Here is a 19769-nt window from a genome sequence, read left to right on the forward strand (position 1 = left end):
ACTCACATCGCAATGCATTCAGATGCCTGCTGAAGAGCTCTCCTCTTTCCTTGTGATACTCTGTGCTGCTGTCAGCTTGCACTGTACTGTACTGTACGTGTTTTGTATTGCTTTTTGAACTGCAGCGTTCCCCAGAGTCTCCTGCTGACGGGTGTGTCTCTCTGTGTGTTTTGCAGAGTGCTGGAGCCCCGACCCACACCTCAGGCCCTCCTTCAGCACCATCCTGGAGCAGCTGCTGTGTATTGAGCAGTCGGCCATGTTCCAGATGCCCCTGGAGTCCTTCCACTCTCTGCAGGAGGACTGGAGGCTCGAGATCCAGCAGATGTTTGATGAGCTGCGCACCAAAGAGAAGGTGCTCAGAAATGCAACGGGAATCCCTTCAAAAGAATGGAGTTACCTTTCACAATCCAATCCCAGCTTCGGGGATTGGATTTCCATACACCACTCAACCTAGGTTGCAAATCTCTGATACTGCATTTCTGTGTTAATCTAGACAACCCGCACTGGCTGCCGATCTAAGCTGCTCCTGTTTTTTCTGACCTTTTCTGTATCTCTGAGACTGTTTTCTTTGTTAGTCGCAAGCTGATTTTGTGGTATTCAGGAATGATTACCCCTGGTTTATTCCCCAAAAGTTCTAGATCATTTTTAGGATTCTCCAGACAAGCTCAAAGAAGATCAAAAAGTAGATTTAGAGAAAAATGATTAATATGGGGGCAACAGAACCCAGAAACATTCTGAAACTGAAAGTAGTGAGGGGAATGTTCAAATGAAAATAAAGCAGCATGCTCTTAAAGTAAATGCCTCCATCTCTCGTGGATCGCAGGAGCTGCGCAGCTGGGAGGAGGAGCTGGCACGCGCCGCTCTGGAGCAGAAGGAGCAGGAGGAGGTGCTGCGCAGACGAGAGCAGGAGCTGGCTGAGCGTGAGATCGACATCGTGGAGCGGGAGCTCCACATCATCATCCACCAGATGTACCAGGAGAAGCCCAAGGTGAAGAAACGCAAGGGCAACTTCAAGAAGAGCCGGCTGAAGCTGGGCAAGGACGGCAACCGCATCAGCCTGCCCTCAGGTACCGCACCAGAACACCTTCATGTTAACTGAACTAAGTAGAGATAGACTTAGGACAGAAGGAAGGAGACTCTTCTTCACACAGAGAGTGGCGAGGGGCTGCCTAGTCATGTTGCTGAAGGAGACTCTTCTTCACACAGAGAGTGGTGAGGGGATGGAATGGGCTGCCTAGTCATGTTGTTGAAGGAGACTCTTCTTCACACAGAGAGTGGTGAGGGGATGGAATGGGCTGCCTAGTCATGTTGTTGAAGGAGACTCTTCTTCACACAGAGAGTGGTGAGGGGATGGAATGGGCTGTCTAGTCATGTTGTTGAAGGAGACTCTTCTTCAAACAGAGAGTGGTGAGGGGATGGAATGGGCTGCCTAGTCATGTTGTTGAAGGACTCTTCTGGGAGTGTGTCCTTCTTGTGCACCAAGCGCCTCATCTGGAACACTCCTATTTTTTGCAAGCTCTCAGTTCAAGCTAGACTCAAGTGTCGGGGGTGGGTTCAAACTAATATGAAGCTTTTGCAACATATTATAGGAAAGAAACTGACATGCAACTCATGTATCATTACCTAGCCATGTTGTTGAGGCAGAATGACTGGGATCCAGTAAGACCTGACTTGAGATCAACCAGCTACTGGGACTGATGGGCTGAATGGCCTCCTGTGTTTTGTAAATATTTATGTTCTTATAACTGACAGAAGAGCCGTGAAAGAATTGGGCAGCAGATGTGTCATGATCAGGGGCGATTTTATTCTAAATGCATATTAAATGGATTAAGAAAGCCTAAAACTAAAGTTTCGTATGTACTAACAGTAAAGGTTGTTTCATACTTCAGACACCGACATCATTTCTGGTTGGAGTCGAGGGTCTCTGATCGAGGGTCTTCAATCGAGGGTCTCTAGTCGGAATTACGTCATCCACACTCTTGCGACGTGTGTCTTTTTTGGAAAGTCATCCAGCCTTTTCTCCTGCGTCTGCGACTGAATTCGCATAGGCTCGGATAACGTTGAAAAATGTCAACGTTTGCTGCATGGTCGGAATGAAGCTGAGCAGCTTTATAGCTGCCTGATCCTAACATATAGCATTCCTCTGCGACAGAAATATGAACCAGCCTAAAGGCTTCTCAGTATTTATATTGGAGTAGGTGGGGGCATGTTTGTTCTTTATCTTTATTTGATATCTTTGCCGGGACCCCCTTCCAAATATGATATATATCTCGAAGGTCTCACCCACTATATAAAGCAATACTTTGGGGCGGTCCCTGAGTGGCACAGGGGTACAGACATGGCCCTGTGGTGTGCAGGGTGAGTCATACTTGCACATGTTTGCAGCCTGGCTGTGCAGACTAACTGATCTTAGTTGAGGATTCCACTGGGAAATTCATGAGAGAAAGTTTCTCCTCGTCCCGCTACCGAGGACTCTATTGGCCAGACACCCAGTGAGCTTAAAGAGGACATCTGCAGGGCTGGCCCTTTCTCCTCCAGGCGCTCACTGACATATGCTCTATTTCTCCTGGGTAAAAAGAGGAACTGGATCAGGGATCAGAGGACGCCCGCTCAACTTCAGTTCACCTGAGCTGTTGTGAGGGTTCCTGTGGTGAGGGGATGTAATTTGATGGTCTAAATTAGGGAGAAAAACGTGGGTAAAGATTAAAATGTTTTTTTAAAAAAAGGCTAATTGGATGGCCTCATGATTCCAAATCTCTGGTTCTGTCTGTCTTCCCTGTCCAGGTTTTGAACACAAGATCACCGTGCAGGCGTCTCCCAGCGTTGACAAGTGGAAAGGCCAGGGCCCGGACCGCTGCAGCCCCCCAGGCAGCCCTGTCGTCATCCCCCGGCTGCGAGCGATTCGCTGTGAGTACAGGCCACCGTGATTCAGCTTGGGATGGAAATCTGTTCACTTAATATGGAAACTGATGTCAGCACCGTGGCTTGAAACACTAACCCTGCCCCCTTTCCTGGGTATCAGAGACACCCTCAATACAGTTTATTGTTTCATTAATCAGGAGCCAGGAGTTTACAGCTGCATGAACCCTTATTAGTAACCCTACAGACTCCGATGTGACTTACTCATAGATTTTCTTATTGTCACTGCGTCTTGTACAGCGCTTTGTGTTGGTGGCCCACTTTGAAAGGCGCTATATGAAATAAAGATCGATCGATTGATTGACCAGCAATGTCTGCTTGACCGAAGTGAATACTTTATATAGTCTACAAATTCCTGTCCGTTTGCTGCTGATGTGATGTCTTTGCGGCAGTGACCCCCAGCGACGGCAGCAAGACGTGGGGGCGCAGCGCGGTGTGTAAGAAGGAGGACCTGGCTGCCAACAAGAAGAAGGTGCGCACCTGGAGCCCCAGCTCCACACACCAGAGAGAGCGAATCGGAGGAGAAGACAGGTACAGACTCCCTCATATCAGACACCTGAGGACATGCATTCCACGCTTCCACCACTCACCACACATCCCACCCTGCTCAGGCTTGACCAGAGTGCTGAGATGCTGGTGACGTTGTTAGACATGCTAAATTATAATGAATGATGATTAATCAGCAATCCTGATCGAATACAGGACAGGCAACAAACGACAATGTACTGTTGGAAAATAAAAAGCCTATTTTCAATTTGTAGGCTAAACTAGCTGTCGATTAGCATCATGACAATATACGTCTGAACACAATTCCAAGTGATTTTATGGGACACAGACTCTTAAAGCATGCTCTGCGTTTCTCCTCGCTGCTGTGTCTGTCCAGGTTGAAGTCCCTGGGGGAGGGGTGTAAGCAGTGGTCATCCAGCGCCCCCAACTTGGGCAAATCCCCCAAGCATGTCCCAATCTCCGGAGGATTCGCCAGCCTCAACGAGATGGGTAAGGAAGCACGCCAGCCTGCGTGTCGTCAGGAACCCGGCGCAGGGCGTGCTGTTGCTATCCATGCTCCATTTCCAGGACTGTGCTGTGCATGAACAACCCCATTCACTCTAAAACACTTCCTCCCTGCGGCTGGTATCAACACCAAAGCAGAAGTGTTTTAGAGTGAATGGGGTTGTTTCTTTTCTTGAGCGGATCAAAGTGTGGCTTTGAAATGTGCTCTCGCTGTTATAAACCCAATGTGACGCATGTGCAAATCCCAGCCTTTACCTTAGAAATACCCTTTTATTAAAGAAAAAAAAAACATAAGAAATTGCAAGCAGCATAAATGAACCAACAATTTCCATAAACCAAAATGTTATAAAACCCCTGTGTTGCCTTATAAAAGTTTCCCACAGTAAAAACTGTGCAAAGTGTAAGCACAGTGAATGTGTGGTAAAGCATAGGGAAGCATTGTAAAGCACAGAGAGGTCTTGTAAAGCATGGGGAAGCATTGTAAAGCACAGAGAGGTGTGGTAAAGCATAGGGAAGCATTGTAAAGCACAGAGAGGTGTGGTAAAGCATATTAAAAACATGGCATGCCATATTAAACTATGGGAAATGTGCATAGTTTAACTAGTAGAAGGACATGGGAATATTACAGTGCAAATGTAGCACAGTAAACTTTTTAAAGGGCATACAGTAACTGTGTGTGTGGTTGTTTTTAAACTGCTGTACATAATAAGCTGATCCCTGGAGCCAGCATTACACTTCAGCCATCAACACAGGCAGAAGGATATCTACATCATCAGATGGAAGGAAACGCAAATGGATGGAGATGCAGATGGATCTCATTAGTTTACTGTAAAGCTACGTCTTAGTTGGTGCTTATCTTGGTGAGAGCCGTGTTCAAATCAGCATGAAGTTCAACATCTACTCTCATGTAATGGAAAGCATAATGAAAGTACTCTTATGAATTTAGATTGGGTCTGGATTGTAAACTTGTACAGATTGTTTACAAGAACCTGTTATAAGCCTTTCTCAGTGTCTTTGTACAGATTATGTATTCATTTGAAAGCATACTGCAGTAGAGGAAACAGCCACGTATCCCTGGTTCCTGGTTCACACTGTCTGTTCTTTCATACAGAAGAGGACTATGATGCCAGCTCCCCTCAGACAAACCCCCCAGACGAGGCAGACAGCAACGGGGCGGAGGAGGACAGCGTGCCCCCTCCCTCCAGCTGTACCCCCACAGACTCCCAACGCCGCGGTGCCCAGCGCAAGAAGAACAGCCTAGTGCTGCTGGGCTGTGCCTCCATACTGGCCTCCATCGCCCTCGGCAACGACCTCCTCCAGCTCGGCCGGCAGCAGGTAACTGGGCGGGGGGTAAATAGCTGGGATGCACTTTGTAATATTTAAGTGTTGATATTTGATCGGCTACTTTTATATTGTGAGTGACACTAAGTTAAAGAAAGCGGGACCCTCTAAATGACTAGGTGAAAGGTTCTTCCTGATCTCTGACCCGGTTCACAATGCTGTCTTCAAGATGTCTCAGGACGAGTTGGAAGCCAAAGAGGAGAAGAAGAAGAAGGAGGGTCTGTTCCAGCGGACAGGGCGCTTCCGCCGCAGCACCAGCCCCGCCAGCAGGAGAGAGGAGTCCGTCCTGCCTTCCCTGGAGCCGTCCAGCTCAGTCACCCTGCTGTCCCTGTCCTCCCTCTCCGACTGCAACTCCACCAAGTCACTGCTGCCCTTCGAGAGCGAGGACCGCTCCGCCACCAACCCCCTGCTGGACCTCAAAACTGAGAGCTTCAAGAGAGACCCCAGGCAGTCCCTGACCCCCACGCACGTGAGCGCCGCCCTGGCCGTGTCGCGAGGGCACCGGCGCACCCCCTCAGACGGGGCAATTCAGCCTCGGGCCCAAACCCCCACTCACCGCAGGACTCCTTCTGACGGCAGCGTGCCGGCCCTCCCTGATACAGGTACACCATATTTATTGTTATTATTATTGATGGGTTCTGATTTTATGCAAATGTTTCGTTTAAGAAAAACATGTTATCTGATATTACACTAGGTTAAAGAAAGTTCTCTGGTTACTTGCCTTGTTTTTAAAGGCTGTTACACTTTCAGCAGTGTCTTCAGGGTCATGTTAGCTGGCTGAAAGCACGTCAGTGTATTGAGAAGGGTGCGGGGAAAATGGCAGGCAGCGTCTTTGTTGCAACGCTCAGACTAGACAGTCTTCTGACAAACCCTTCTGACAAAAATATAAACAGGGTCTTTTCAGCTAGACTTTGACGAGCACGTCCTTTGTGCCCCTGATATTTGTTTGAATTCTAAATCACTGCCCTCCTCTCCAGGCTCCAGGGATGTGGAGGTCCCCCGCTTGCCCGACCCCTGTCTGCTGTTCCCTCCCGTCCTGCGGCGCAAGCCGGCGCTCGAGAAGGATACTGCGGCGATCGAGAGGCCCAAGACGCTGGAGTTTGCACCGCGGCCGCGCCCCTCCTCCGGCCGGGCCAGGATCGACCCCTGGAAGTTGGTGTCGTTCAGACGGACACACAGCTCCTCTCCCGGCAGCAGCTGTGACAGCCCGCAGGCCACAGAGGAGCTAGTCCCGGCCAGACAGACCCTGCTGGACATAGACATGGATGGACAGAGTCAGGACAGCACTGTCCCGCTGTGCGAGACCGCCCAAGCGCTGAGCTAACTGAGCCTTCACCCCGGAGCCTGGAGAAAACAGTGACAGCTGCAGCACGGATAAATGATCTCTTAAGTCCAGCTGGTGTTCAATGAAACCACTATTAAAATAATAGTGCTGGGATGCATGGGGAGTTTCATGTACTTTCAATTTTAACCTAATATTAGAATATTCTTACATTTTACCTTTGAAACTATTATTCATGCCATATTACAGAAAAATAAACTTGGCACGCCAGTAAATTACAAAAAAGAGAAAAACACAGTGTTATTTGTTTTATTTTTGCATTAGCGTTCATTTTAAGCCTTCGGTATATTTCTGATGCAGTCTTTTATAGATTCTGGTATATAAACTAATACAAATATGATCATCAGAAATGAAACAGACTCCTGGTGACTCTGCTCTGTCGCGATCAGACTTGTTCCAGGAGTCGAACCAATAATAAGCTTCATGACAGTCTTTTAACAGCAAGGTGAGACTGCTACTGTGTTTGCAATAACTTCTGTGCAAGCAACATATACTGTGAACACCCTCCCTGTTACAATGATCTCCTTTTTCAAATGAAATGTACATTTTAAACGCTGATCTTGCAGCTGCTATCTCGTGAATTAGACCATTTTCGGTTGCTTTTACAGAAGGTATGTCCCTATACTAAGAGGGCACCAGACACAGGCATGGCTGAAAGGCTTTTGATAAGGCCTAAAATGTGTTTAACATGTTCTACTGTCCCCTACATTATTGTGAGTGGTTCTCATTGCGATTATTTACCGTATTCCTTCAAATTTAATACGTGATTTTTTAACCAACTCTTCTGCACCTAAAATTCGAGTACAATAGTAATGCGTGTATTAAAATCACCAACAAAAGACGTGACTACCCGAGTACACAAGCAGCAACGTGACTGACTGCCGAGAAAAGACAAACCAAAACGTTACTGCCCGGTCTCGAATCATCCATGACATAGAGGAAGCCATTTTCAGTAGCTTCCTGAGGAATTCAAAATACAATGTCAGTGTTTCTAACAAACAGTACCATGCTTGGATGTATCTGTGGAAATACATATTTCTTTGATGTTTAGTTTTTTTTTTCTCAAATTGAGGGTGGTAAATTTGGGCTGCATCTTAAATTCGAGGGTGTCTTATATTCGAAGGAATACGGTAATTATGGTGTTGCTTCAGTTCTATAGACATATGTACGCAGCATTAGCCAAAGAGTTTTAATAAAAGAGTCTGTTCTTTCTTTAGTTTCCCTGGCAATACACAGCTGTGCTCTAGATGGCGCTGGTGCTTACTAATATAAAGGCCCCCTGGCTGATCTAGTCTGCTTAAGAGCAGCTCATTATATCAAAACACCTGAGCACAGAAAATAAGGGTCACTAAGAATGATCGCCAACATCATAAAAAGGCAAGAGAACAGAACAAATAAAGACAACATGGAATCCGACACGACATACGCTTAGAAGATTTGAAACCACACACGAGTACAAACATCGCTGTGTTTTTGTAAAAACAACCACGTCGGTACAGGTTGTAGTGAACAGAAAACAGTTTACCAGGCTCAGACTTGGCTTTTAATAGTTCTAGAAACACTATGAGCAAGGTTGTCCCAAGAAGCAGAGATGACTTCAGAGAGCTGAGAGTGCTGCATAACAATGCCATGTCCTTCCTGTATCCAAAACAAGGAGGGGTCAGAGAAAGCTCTTTAGGGGTGTTCCTCTGAGCTGCAGAACTGATTCCCCTGGTTTAGATGTGTTCCTCTGAGCTGCAGAACTGACTTCCCCTGGTTTAGATGTGTTCCTCTGAGCTGCAGAACTGACTGATCCCCCTGGTTTAGATGTGTTCCTCTGAGCTGCAGAACTGACTGATCCCCCTGGTTTAGATGTGTTCCTCTGAGCTGCAGAACTGACTGATTCCCCTGGTTTAGATGTGTTCCTCTGAGCTGCAGAACTGATTCCCCTGGTTTAGATGTGTTCCTCTGAGCTGCAGAACTGACTGATCCCCCTGGTTTAGATGTGTTCCTCTGAGCTGCAGAACTGACTGATCCCCCTGGTTTAGATGTGTTCCTCTGAGCTGCAGAACTGATTCCCCTGGTTTAAATGTGTTCCTCTGAGCTGCAGAACTGACTGATCCCCCTGGTTTAGGTGTGTTCCTCTGAGCTGCAGAACTGATTCCCCTGGTTCAGATGTGTTCCTCTGAGCTGCAGAACTGACTGATTCCCCTGGTTTAGGTGTGTTCCTCTGAGCTGCAGAACTGATTCCCCTGGTTCAGATGTGTTCCTCTGAGCTGCAGAGCTGGATAGCACAAGCATCCATACCTTGCCGTCCACACTGAGCCCCACAATACAGACAAAGAGGAAGCTTCAGACAGGATACTGAAGAAATGCCAAGCATCAACCCCAAGCATTGCAGCAAGCCCAGGAGAGGGTCAGCGTGGTGTACATGCTCCCAATGCATCCCAATGATGTATATATATATAGAGAGAGAGAGAGAGAGAGAGAGAGAGAGAGCTACATCTTTGTTGAAGATGACTGATTTTAATGAATAACCTGTTAATTCAAATGATAAAGTTTGAAAACTGAAAACCTGTTGAAATAAAACAAATATATATATGAATAAATACGTACCTGTACTTTCTTTACGGATATTAAATCTGCTTGATTGAAATGCAAACTCCCGACGAAGGCTGAACGAGCCGAAACGTGCAAATCATTATATAGGTGTGATCAAATAAAATAAAAAATAAACCAGTTACTGTATACATAAACAAAGGATAAAGTAACTGTCTACCTGTCTGCAGTTTGGGTATTTTTTTTCGAAATGATTTTCTCCCTAATTTAGACTGTCCAATTGCCTCTTTACAGGCACTTTACTGTGGATGTCGGCGAAAACACTGGCTACTTTTACCACCTGTACCTGGGGTCGGGTCACGGTTTGTCCTGATCACAGCCTGGATATAGCATGGCATGCACTGCGCAAGGAGCTGAAAGGTATCTTGAGGGATGTTCATCCATTCAGTCATTCATATTCCAGAGTTTAAAAGTCTCCCTAACCGTCATGGTTGCTGATCCCTTTGTTTTGTCTTTGCTGATTCACTCTGGTCAGGCACCCATTCTCAAGCCTCTGCAGAAAAGAACTTAATCAGAAGGGAAATCACATTAAAATTAGCACAATTACACAATTAGGCCTGCTGTACACACAGTAGGATTCAGTACACCTGGAAAAGTTTAGTATGGAAGTTTAATTCTATGGTAGTTCCATTTCAGAGTGAAACGTCTTCCATGGTAAATATTTAATTTTTTGGCTTTGCTAAAAAGAAGTACCATTTTGTCACACCTGAAGGCAGCAGTGAGCTAGCACTGTGCAAGTACGTTGATGTATGTTTCTAATATCCTTTATATAGGGCTCTTCGTGTTTGTTTGTTTTTTATTTTATTTTTGTTTACATGACCCTTTAAAAGTTATATTTCTTAAGTAAAAGCGACGAGTCTGAAAAGATGTTTGTTTTTGAAAGAGCTATGATTCTGTTACATTTGTAATGTAATAAATAAATAATAATAATAAAAAAAGCTCCTTATTTTTAATTCAAACCGAACACAAAAAGCATGTTCAGTTAAATAGCTTTTCCCAGATTTAAAATCTCAACGTGGCAGGTTGCAAAAACATGTTATAATCTGTTTTGCAAATAACAGTTTCCTCTTAATTACGATTTAATTAAATCAAATTAACTTCACTCGCTGTTTGCGTTCGGTTTGAATTAAAAATAATGAACTCTTTTTTTTTTTTTTTTTTTTTTTTTTTTAAATGCAATTTATGAACCCTATACAGCCCTCTATTGTAAGGTAAACATAATCAAAAAGAGATCTACAGAGGGATGCACTAGCGAGACTCAACAGGCATTAAGTCACGTTCACTGACAACATCAGCTGTTTTCATTATTAACTAATATCATAATCCCTCTTATTGACACGCCTTGTTGACAATGTTCTGCAGTGCTCCCTGTTAATAGCACAAGTATTCAGTCCAGCCATTATTTTTGAATATACAACCTATTTATGTTTTGCACAAAACCGAAACAACTACGGACAGATTCGCTCAGAGAGAAGCTGTCGATCAGCAATACAAGAATAAGTTGGCCAATGACCACATTAATTCATAACTAAAGCATGTTATTCTTTTAATGAAGAGAACTTTACTCCAAAAGATGTTGTGTACATTGCTTGTAAACATGCTTGTCCTAATGTCATATCCTGGCATATAGGTATTTATTGCACGTTACATTAATATAATAATCATTATTTCAAACATATTTTTAAAAAACTTTTTTTTTTTTTTGGTGTAAATTGTTCATGGTATTGAGTGTTTGGTTCTCAAACTGTCCCAGTGAACATGGAGTCAATATGATCAACATACTCTTTGCTTGCTAACCATCAAATACTGACAACGCATGACAAAGAGCAGACAAATACTTACCTGTTTTTTATTCTGAGAATTGCTTCCTTTTCATCATGTGTTTTTTATTTCAAATCTGGAAAAGATTCATAGATACTCAGATATGTTATCTTTCAGATCTTATTTCACAAGAGCAGATTGTAGCTAACAGAATAATTCCATGACACGTGCACATTCGTGCACCATAGAGGTCACAAATGTGCAGTTTTGAAAGAAACATGTGTTATAGCAAACATGTATTGTCATCTTAAAACATTTGGTACTGTATAAAATAACGTTATCAGTTAGCTTGCCCAGCTTTCCATGAAGACTGTTACTGCTTTATTTCACTGGTTTTTCCAACCCAGCAGTGGTGAAAGCATCTTGCTGGCTCCAAAGCATGCCCACCCTTGGAGAAAGCAGATGATTTGTTACTAACAGAAAATAAGAGCCCGGGGGTGGGGACAATTTCATTCTCCATGTGAAATAACACAGGAAGTGCAAGACGGGGCTTGCAAGCAGAGTTTTCTTTAAACTAGTATAGTACAAGATGTCATGCTTTAAAATGAAAATGCAATATGTGTTTCTTTCAAAACTACACTTTTACTAATACTATTTTATACATATATTTAACATATACGTTATTTATCCTACAGCCTACATTTAACCCTTTGTATAATAGATCCTGTAGAGGAACTGGTGGCTTTACACATTTGAACGTGACTAGTCTGACCATACTGTAAACATTCAGTAAAAGTCAACTGTATGGAGCCTGACAGCATTGATCATTAATATGCTGTCCTCTCTTCTCCTTAGCTGAGGTGACTCTGGACCGAGATACAGCAAGCCGATATCTCATCCTATCCAGGGATGGGAAACAAGTGAGATGCGGAGATGCCTGGCAGAATCTCCCTTTCAAACCAAAGAGATTTGATATCTCTCACTCTGTCTAGGGCAGAGAGGGATTCGCACAGAGAGAGTGGTGAGGGGATGGAATGGGCTGACTCTTCTTCACACAGAGAGTGGTGAGGGGATGGAATGGGCTGCCTAGTCATGTTGTTGAAGGAGACTCTTCTTCACACAGAGAGTGGTGAGGGGATGGAATGGGCTGCCTAGTCATGTTGTTGAAGGAGACTCTTCTTCACACAGAGAGTGGTGAGGGGATGGAATGGGTTACCTAGTCATGTTGTTGAAGGAGACTCTTCTTCACACAGAGAGTGGTGAGGGGATGGAATGGGCTGCCTAGTCATGTTGTTGAAGGAGACTCTTCTTCACACAGAGAGTGGTGAGGGGATGGAATGGGCTGCCTAGTCATGTTGCTGAAGGAGACTCTTCTTCACACAGAGAGTGGTGAGGGGATGGAATGGGCTGTCTAGTCATGTTGCTGAAGGAGACTCTTCTTCACACAGAGAGTGGTGAGGGGATGGAATGGGCTGCCTAGTCATGTTGTTGAAGGAGACTCTTCTTCACCTATGGGCTGCCTAGTCATGTTGTTGAAGGAGACTCTTCTTCACACAGAGAGTGGTGAGGGGATGGAATGGGCTGTCTAGTCATGTTGCTGAAGGAGACTCTTCTTCACACAGAGAGTGGTGAGGGGATGGAATGGGCTGTCTAGTCATGTTGCTGAAGGAGACTCTTCTTCACACAGAGAGTGGTGAGGGGATGGAATGGGCTGTCTAGTCATGTTGTTGAGGCAGAATCACTTGGATCGTTTTGAGATCAATCACCTACAAGGAAATGGACAGAATTTTCATAACATCAATCTGCCAATTATAGGCATGCTCCTCCTACTCCTGTTTGCAGCAGCAGAGAGCAAATACTGTATAACGATATTTTGAGGTCATTAATCAACAAGAGGATTGCTTCGGGAGCAGTTTCACCACTCAGACTGTTTCAGGAATCAGCGTGGCCTTGGAATGCATCCTGAATCTGTCTCGTTGGTCTCATGCTAGAGAACTTACTTCAGCAGCAGTTCCCCCAGTTGTAGATTAAAATAACTGCCAGAGACCTGGAAAAATGAACTGAATGTGGATTGCACTTTATCAGCATGTCCACTAGATGTCAGTAAATGGCTCTGTTACAGTACAATAGCAACCTTTTCTGTGTGGTGGCAGAGGATTCTGTACAATATATATATTTTTTTTTTACAGGTTAACGTCACGGCACCGGCTGTTACCAGCCAAAAACAGGAAGAACGGAGCAGGCACAAGGGCCAAAATAAACAGTAAAACAAAACACTAATATCATGCTGGCTGGGCATTCGCCACCACAGACCAAAACACAGATAACAGCACAGTGTAACTCCCTTTCTCCCAAAAAAGGATTTCTCCTTCCCTTTTATGCCATGTGGCTGGAGCCTAATTAATCATCAGGTATTCAAACCAGGCTCCAGCCACATTCTCAGATTCTCTGTATTTTGTCAGGGAAGGAATTAACCCCTTCCCTGCCAAACTTAAACACACAATAAAAAAAACGCTCATTTTACCCGGGCAGGGCTTCCTGCCACAGTTGCTCACAAAATAGATTTTCTTATACTGCATTTATATAAGCAGAGATGGGAGCGGCGAGGGGGTGAGTTGAAAGGTCACATTGACACATGATTTGCTTGGTGGTTGGAAGTTATAAGTCAAGTAAAAGCAGATTTAGAGAAAAATAACTAAATTGAACCCAGACAGAACCACTCTGAATCATTGTGAAACACAATAAAACATGACATTTGAAGCCACTGGCGAATCATCAGGATTGCATCAACCAGTCATGTTTAAAATCCAGTGTGGGGGGGGGGGGTGCCCTGCGATAAACTGGACGTTAATTCAATTACAAACTCGGGTATACCCTGGTGTGGGGTGTGTTCTCCTTGTATACCCTGGTGTGGGCATGTTCTCCTGGTATACCCTGGTGTGGGGCGTGTTCTCCTGGTATACCCTGGTGTGGGATGTGTTCTCCTGGTATACCCTGGTGTGGGGCGTGTTCTCCTGGTATACCCTGGTGTGGGGTGTGTTCTCCTGGTATACCCTGGTGTGGGGCGTGTTCTCCTGGTATACCCTGGTGTGGGGCGTGTTCTCCTTGTATACCCTGGTGTGGGGCATGTTCTCCTGGTATACCCTGGTGTGGGGCATGTTCTCCTGGTATACCCTGGTGTGGGGCGTGTTCTCCTGGTATACCCTGGTGTGGGCACGTTCTCCTTGTATGCCCTGGGGTGGGGCGTGTTCTCCTGGTATACCCTGGTGTGGGCACGTTCTCCTGGTATACCCTGGTGTAGGCATGTTCTCCTGGTGTACCCCGTGGGTCCCTTGATTTCCCTGGAAGGCTGAATGGATGCTGTAATTTCTGAAGCCTCATTCCGGATCAAGTCCACTAAACAGTGCTAAACCCTGATGGCAAGGGCTACTTTCAAAATGGCAAGGCACCCATCCACCATGACAGAACTGTGCGTGAATGGTTTGAGGAGCAGGATTGAGCAATATACAACAATGAGAAATATTAGGCTGTAATTGCAGGGTTTTTGGTTTATATAGTATCAGTCTACACTTGGGTGTAGATTATTCCCTACAGTAACACTAATAATCTCCCCAGAGCCCCTTGGTACCCCCTCCCCCATCTTATATAAGACAGACAGACCGTCAGACTGCGCTGTGCCTGGTGTCTCTTGACTGAGTTTGCCATGAGAAAATGCCCGTCTGATAACCCGTCAGGCGGCACTCAAGCATGTCTGTTGCCTAGCAACCCCCCCCCCCCCCCCCCCCCCCCCCCGAGAGCAGCAGATACAAAAAAGCTAAATCATTTACCTGCCAGTGTCAAACTACACATGAAAAAGCCTCTCCTGTTTTTTGATGCTTTTGAATTCAGTGTTCATGAAAGCAGGGATTACAGCTCTAACCCTCAGTCTTGACCTGTACACCCTCCTGCCTGAAACCCAGTCACCCAGTCACCCAGTCAACCAGTCACCCAGTCATCCAGTCACTCAGTCACCCAGTCACCCAGACCCAATTATCCAGTCACCCAGTCACCCAGTCACCCAGTCACCCAGTCAACCAGTCACCCAGTCACCCAGTCACCCAGTCACCCAGTCACCCAGTCACCCAGTCACCCAGTCATCCAGTCACCCAGTCACCCAGTCACCCAGACCCAGTCACCCAGTCACCCAGTCACCCAGTCACCCAGTCACCCAGTCACCCAGTCACCCAGTCACCCAGTCACCCAGTCACCCAGTCACCCAGTCACCCAGTCATCCAGTCACCCAGTCACCCAGTCACCCAGTCACCCAGTCACCCAGTCACCCAGTCACCCAGTCATCCAGTCACCCAGTCACCCAGTCACCCAGTCACCCAGTCACCCAGTCACCCAGTCATCCAGTCACCCAGTCACCCAGTCACCCAGTCACCCAGTCACCCAGTCACCCAGTCACCCAGTCACCCAGTCACCCAGTCACCCAGTCACCCAGTCACCCAGTCATCCAGTCACCCAGTCACCCAGTCACCCAGTCACCCAGTCACTCAGTCACCCAGTCATCCAGTCAGCCAGTCACCCAGACCCAGTCACCCAGTCACCCAGTCACTCAGTCACCCAGTCACTCAGTCACCCAGTCAGCCAGTCACCCAGACCCAGTCACCCAGTCACCCAGTCATCCAGTCATTGAGTGCAGGACCCAGTCATCCAGTCACCCAGTCATCCAGTGCAGGGCAGATTTAAAACACCAAGAGCGAACACAATCATTCCATTCAATCTTATCTAATATGTTTTACCAGCACCTCATAGATCTTACATTTGCCTATATGAAAGAGGTGTACAATTATTTCTATTGGTATTTAAAAACAATAAGATTTCTGAGCACTCCACATCTGACACACATCAGCTGCTTGCATGTTTTTTTTTTTTTTTTTTTTTGGACAAAGACTCTTCCTGAGAGCATTTATAAACTATATGTATTTCTGAAGAAACAAAAAAACGTTAAAAACCCCAGATTAATTCTAAATGTTTGCCTTTTAGCCTCTTTAAAAGAACTCACACTGCCAGAAGGCGGGCGCAGTGGCTTTTATTCGAGTGCCAATCATTGCTTTTCCTTCAAGTGACTGTATGAAGTTGACTGGAAGCACAGCACTGAAGTATCTGCAAGGAGCGTTCGATAAATATTCTTCTCCAACAGCTTCAAATAAACTACCATTAAAAAATGTACCTTTCCCATAATGTGTGCACTTTTCATGTAAGAAAATAACCAACAAAATGATAGCACTGTGTATTAGGTAAGATTTACTAGAATAATTGTGTAGCGTCATGAACTCTAAGGCATTTCCCTTGGAAACTGATACAATGTAATACCAGGTAGGGGAAGCTCTGAACAGTCAAATAGTCGACTAATAGAAGGCTTCAATTTCAAAGCAGCAGCAGCAGCAACATCTTAATGTTTTGTGTGTTTAAACTGTATACCAGCAGCGGACTAGCGATGCCTAGTTTTGATATTTGAATTGTGCTCAGCTGTTTGAAATGAAACTGAAAGTATTTGTGAAGTGTGCGGTTTCAGATGGACAGAACTATAAATGATCGTGTACACATGAACCCTGTATGGCACGTCAGAAGCTAATGCAGTGTTTTTAAGATGGGAGGTCGTGTGCTGTCCAGCCCCGGCGTTTGTTCAGATACAAGCTGCAGAGTTCTGCACAAGATGCAGTCTTCCGATAACCCCACTAGTCAGGCCAGTGAAAAGAGCGTTGCAATAATCAATCATGGACTAATCAATCACAGTATCCGTCATTCAAGTTATCACTGAGGATGTCGGTCTGCCTTAAAATCTACACAATGGTTGCCTTGAGTTTTCAGCATCTCCAAACTCTAATCCGAGACTCCAAGCTGCCTGTAGGCTTTTCTCAATAATCTGATACTATAGACTTCTCTAACAGATGCTGATTGGCAGATATGCTTCGCCAGCTGTGCTGAACCAGCAGATTAGTGTAATCCAATATTATAATGTTTACAATGCTTGCCTGTGCTTTGCCATGCTTTCACTATGCTTTATAAAAAAAAAACCTGTATCTCATTTGTTATGCATTTCTGTGTATTTAAAGTATTATAGATTTTCTTCTTGTTACTGCATTTTGTAAAGCGCTTTGTGATGGTGGTATATGAAAGGTGCTATATAAAACAAAGATTGATTGATTGATTACACATTGCTATGGTTTTACTGTGATAAACATTTATAGGGGAAGTACCCTATGCTGATGTAATTTTTTGTGGGTATCATACCCACTCTGTGTCAGCTCTGCAAGTTGGGTGGAGCAAAAAAACAGCAATAATGAATTAATTACAAGCTGAGCTGCAGTGTTTGCTAAAGTTACTCAAACAGATAATTAGAGATGTGTCAGCAGCCTCTCATTAAACAGGGGGGTGGTGAGGGGGGAGGAGGCATGGTGTTTGAAAGTCTGCTGCTTTCTGCCACTGTAAAAATACAGCAGAGGTGGCGATACTTCAGGATTCATTGTGGCTCCCAAATGGCTCTGTGATCAATCAGCAATAAAGTGAAGAGGAGAACAAGAATGTATCCGTCAACTACTGGTCAATTATTGAGAGCTCCTGGCTCCACACCACTAATTAAACAGATAACCAGAAAACTGGCTTATAGAAAAAGTGTAGAAATCAAACAAGGGTACGATGAGGTTGTATAACGCAATGGGGAGACCGCACTTCAACTGAACACAGCACCACAAGGACATCGTGGCCCTGAAGTGACCAGCAAAGACCAGCCAGACTAATCCCTGGGCATAAAGGAATGAGCCATGAAAGGGACTGCATTTATTTAGCAGAGAGGAATTTATAGTCAGACACAGCAGCATGGCATAATACATGAATCCAAAACAGTAACTGCATTTGCTCAGCAATAGAGTAACAGTTTTTGAAAGCTGCAGTTTTTGACACTATTTGTAGCTGATGCTATTGAAAGGCTGCATTGCACAAGGAAAACTTTGATCATGGAGCTTTCACGACAGCTTGACATGTGTCTAGATTGTCAAAGCTCTACAGCCAATAACATAACAAGCCAGTAATAAGCAACTCCAGAATTTAGTTGAGGGGCTTGGAAACAGTTCTATTTATTTTACCATAGTTGGTATTTTCTTTTCAGAAAGAAAAAGTGCTAATGATGATCTGGAGAGTAAAGGCTTAAGTACATTAGCACATTTTTTTTTTACTGTACTTGTCAAAATATACTGAAATAAATGACATTGGTCAGCTTTGTTTTTCCTAATTCACTTTGACGTGAAGTGACATCAAGCCACAAGCCATGCCTTGACCAAACTGTTAGTTATTGGGAGAGCTTCTTAGTGCTTGTGGAAAAAACACACAGTACTGATTGCTTTAAATGTTCCTGTTGCCATGTCATGCAGTCATTCATTTAAAATGATTGTATTGTACAGCTTTCATACATGGCTGTCACAGCACCATCAAGAGTTCAATCAGCACTTGAATATGTTGGTTTTCTTTTATTCTAGGGGATAAATACCAGAGCCACCCCCTCCCTTTATGTAATACAATTTGTCTTTTAAAGCTAATGCAGAAACCCTCCCCCTCCTCTCTTGTTCCCTCTTTCTGCCCCTCTTTTTCTCCTTTACTTGTTCTCTTCTCTCTCCTCCTACCCCTTCTCTCTTCCTTACTCTCCCTCTCTTCTCCCCTTCTCTCATTTGCTCTTTCTCTTCCACACCTGCCCCTCTCTTTCTCTCTTCCTCCCTCCTTCTCTCCCCTCTCTTTCTCTCCCTTCCCTCTCACCATTTCCCCTCCTCCTCTCACTAGCGCTTTCTCTCCCCCTCCTCTCTTTCTTTGCCAATCCCTCTCCCTCTCTCCCTCTTAAGAATAAATAAACCTCTCTCTTGCTGTCAGACAGCTGCAGAGGGAGCCATTATGCCAAGCAGCCATTGATGACAGTTAAATTATTACCTTTGGAGAGAAACTCAACCATTAGCAACTAACAGATTGATGCTTTCAAGGGGAGAAAAAACTCATGCAAGCATAGAGGAAAAATGGCTTTGTGTGCAGTGAAGAGAGCGGAGCTGTGCTGAAGTTCCATGCCTGAGAAGTGAAAATCATTAGAAATACCTGTGCAGCACTTTTCTGCAATATAACTAAATGACTCATTTTATGTCCCCGTATTCTCTAGAACTGAAGCTTCCTGGTTCAGGTCAGTTTCAGTCGCAATGGGCGTGACAGATGGTAGGTGCTCGGTTGGCAGGTGCTTCTACATCCAAAAACTAGCAGACCAAAAGGGATGACTCTACCTTTAAGCACTGCAAGCACAGAGAGGTATGGTCAAGCGTATTTAAAAACATGCCAATCCATGGTAAACGGTGGTAGCTGTATAATAAAAGCAGGGGAAAACTGAAAAAATACCATGCAAAAGTACCATGGCATCAGAGTCTTCATGGCCTCATTGAGGGATATGTAAACACCTGGCTGCTCTATAACCTATAGGCAATGTTCTGATCTGTGTTTCTAATTGAAATCCTATCATGCCGCTTGGGCTGGACAGTGTCTATCATACTGTATTTATTTATTATACATGGTTGCGCACTGCTAGTGAAAGAACACAAGAGGCATTGGTTCTGCAGGCTGGAAATGCCTGAATTATGGGGGGCTAGCATGACTGGGAACCCCTAAAACCAGCCAGGTGGTTCTGTAGGGGCTCCAGGACGACTACAGTGGAATTCAGTCTTATAAAACCTGCCTGGGAATAAAGCATTTTTCTTCCCCTGCTCTATTCCTTTCAATGTGTAGT

At 44.8% G+C, this 19769-nt stretch overlaps 1 protein-coding gene across 1 annotated transcript in view; it reads left to right on the forward strand.

Annotated features, from left to right (window-relative positions):
• map3k10 (mitogen-activated protein kinase kinase kinase 10) overlaps positions 1-7493 on the forward strand; it is a 33199-nt gene extending 25706 nt beyond the window's left edge. Inside the window, exons 4-11 of the mRNA XM_041234748.1 lie at positions 177-352; positions 824-1067; positions 2785-2907; positions 3312-3450; positions 3803-3915; positions 5042-5265; positions 5441-5873; positions 6249-7493. Of these exons, the coding sequence (XP_041090682.1) occupies positions 177-352; positions 824-1067; positions 2785-2907; positions 3312-3450; positions 3803-3915; positions 5042-5265; positions 5441-5873; positions 6249-6595 (1799 nt within the window). The 3' untranslated portion in view covers positions 6596-7493. The remainder of the gene's footprint in view (positions 1-176; positions 353-823; positions 1068-2784; positions 2908-3311; positions 3451-3802; positions 3916-5041; positions 5266-5440; positions 5874-6248) is intronic.
• The last annotated feature ends 12276 nt before the right edge of the window (positions 7494-19769 follow it).

This window comes from Polyodon spathula, chromosome 35, assembly GCF_017654505.1.
Source record: "Polyodon spathula isolate WHYD16114869_AA chromosome 35, ASM1765450v1, whole genome shotgun sequence".
NCBI classification, from domain to species: domain Eukaryota; kingdom Metazoa; phylum Chordata; class Actinopteri; order Acipenseriformes; family Polyodontidae; genus Polyodon; species Polyodon spathula.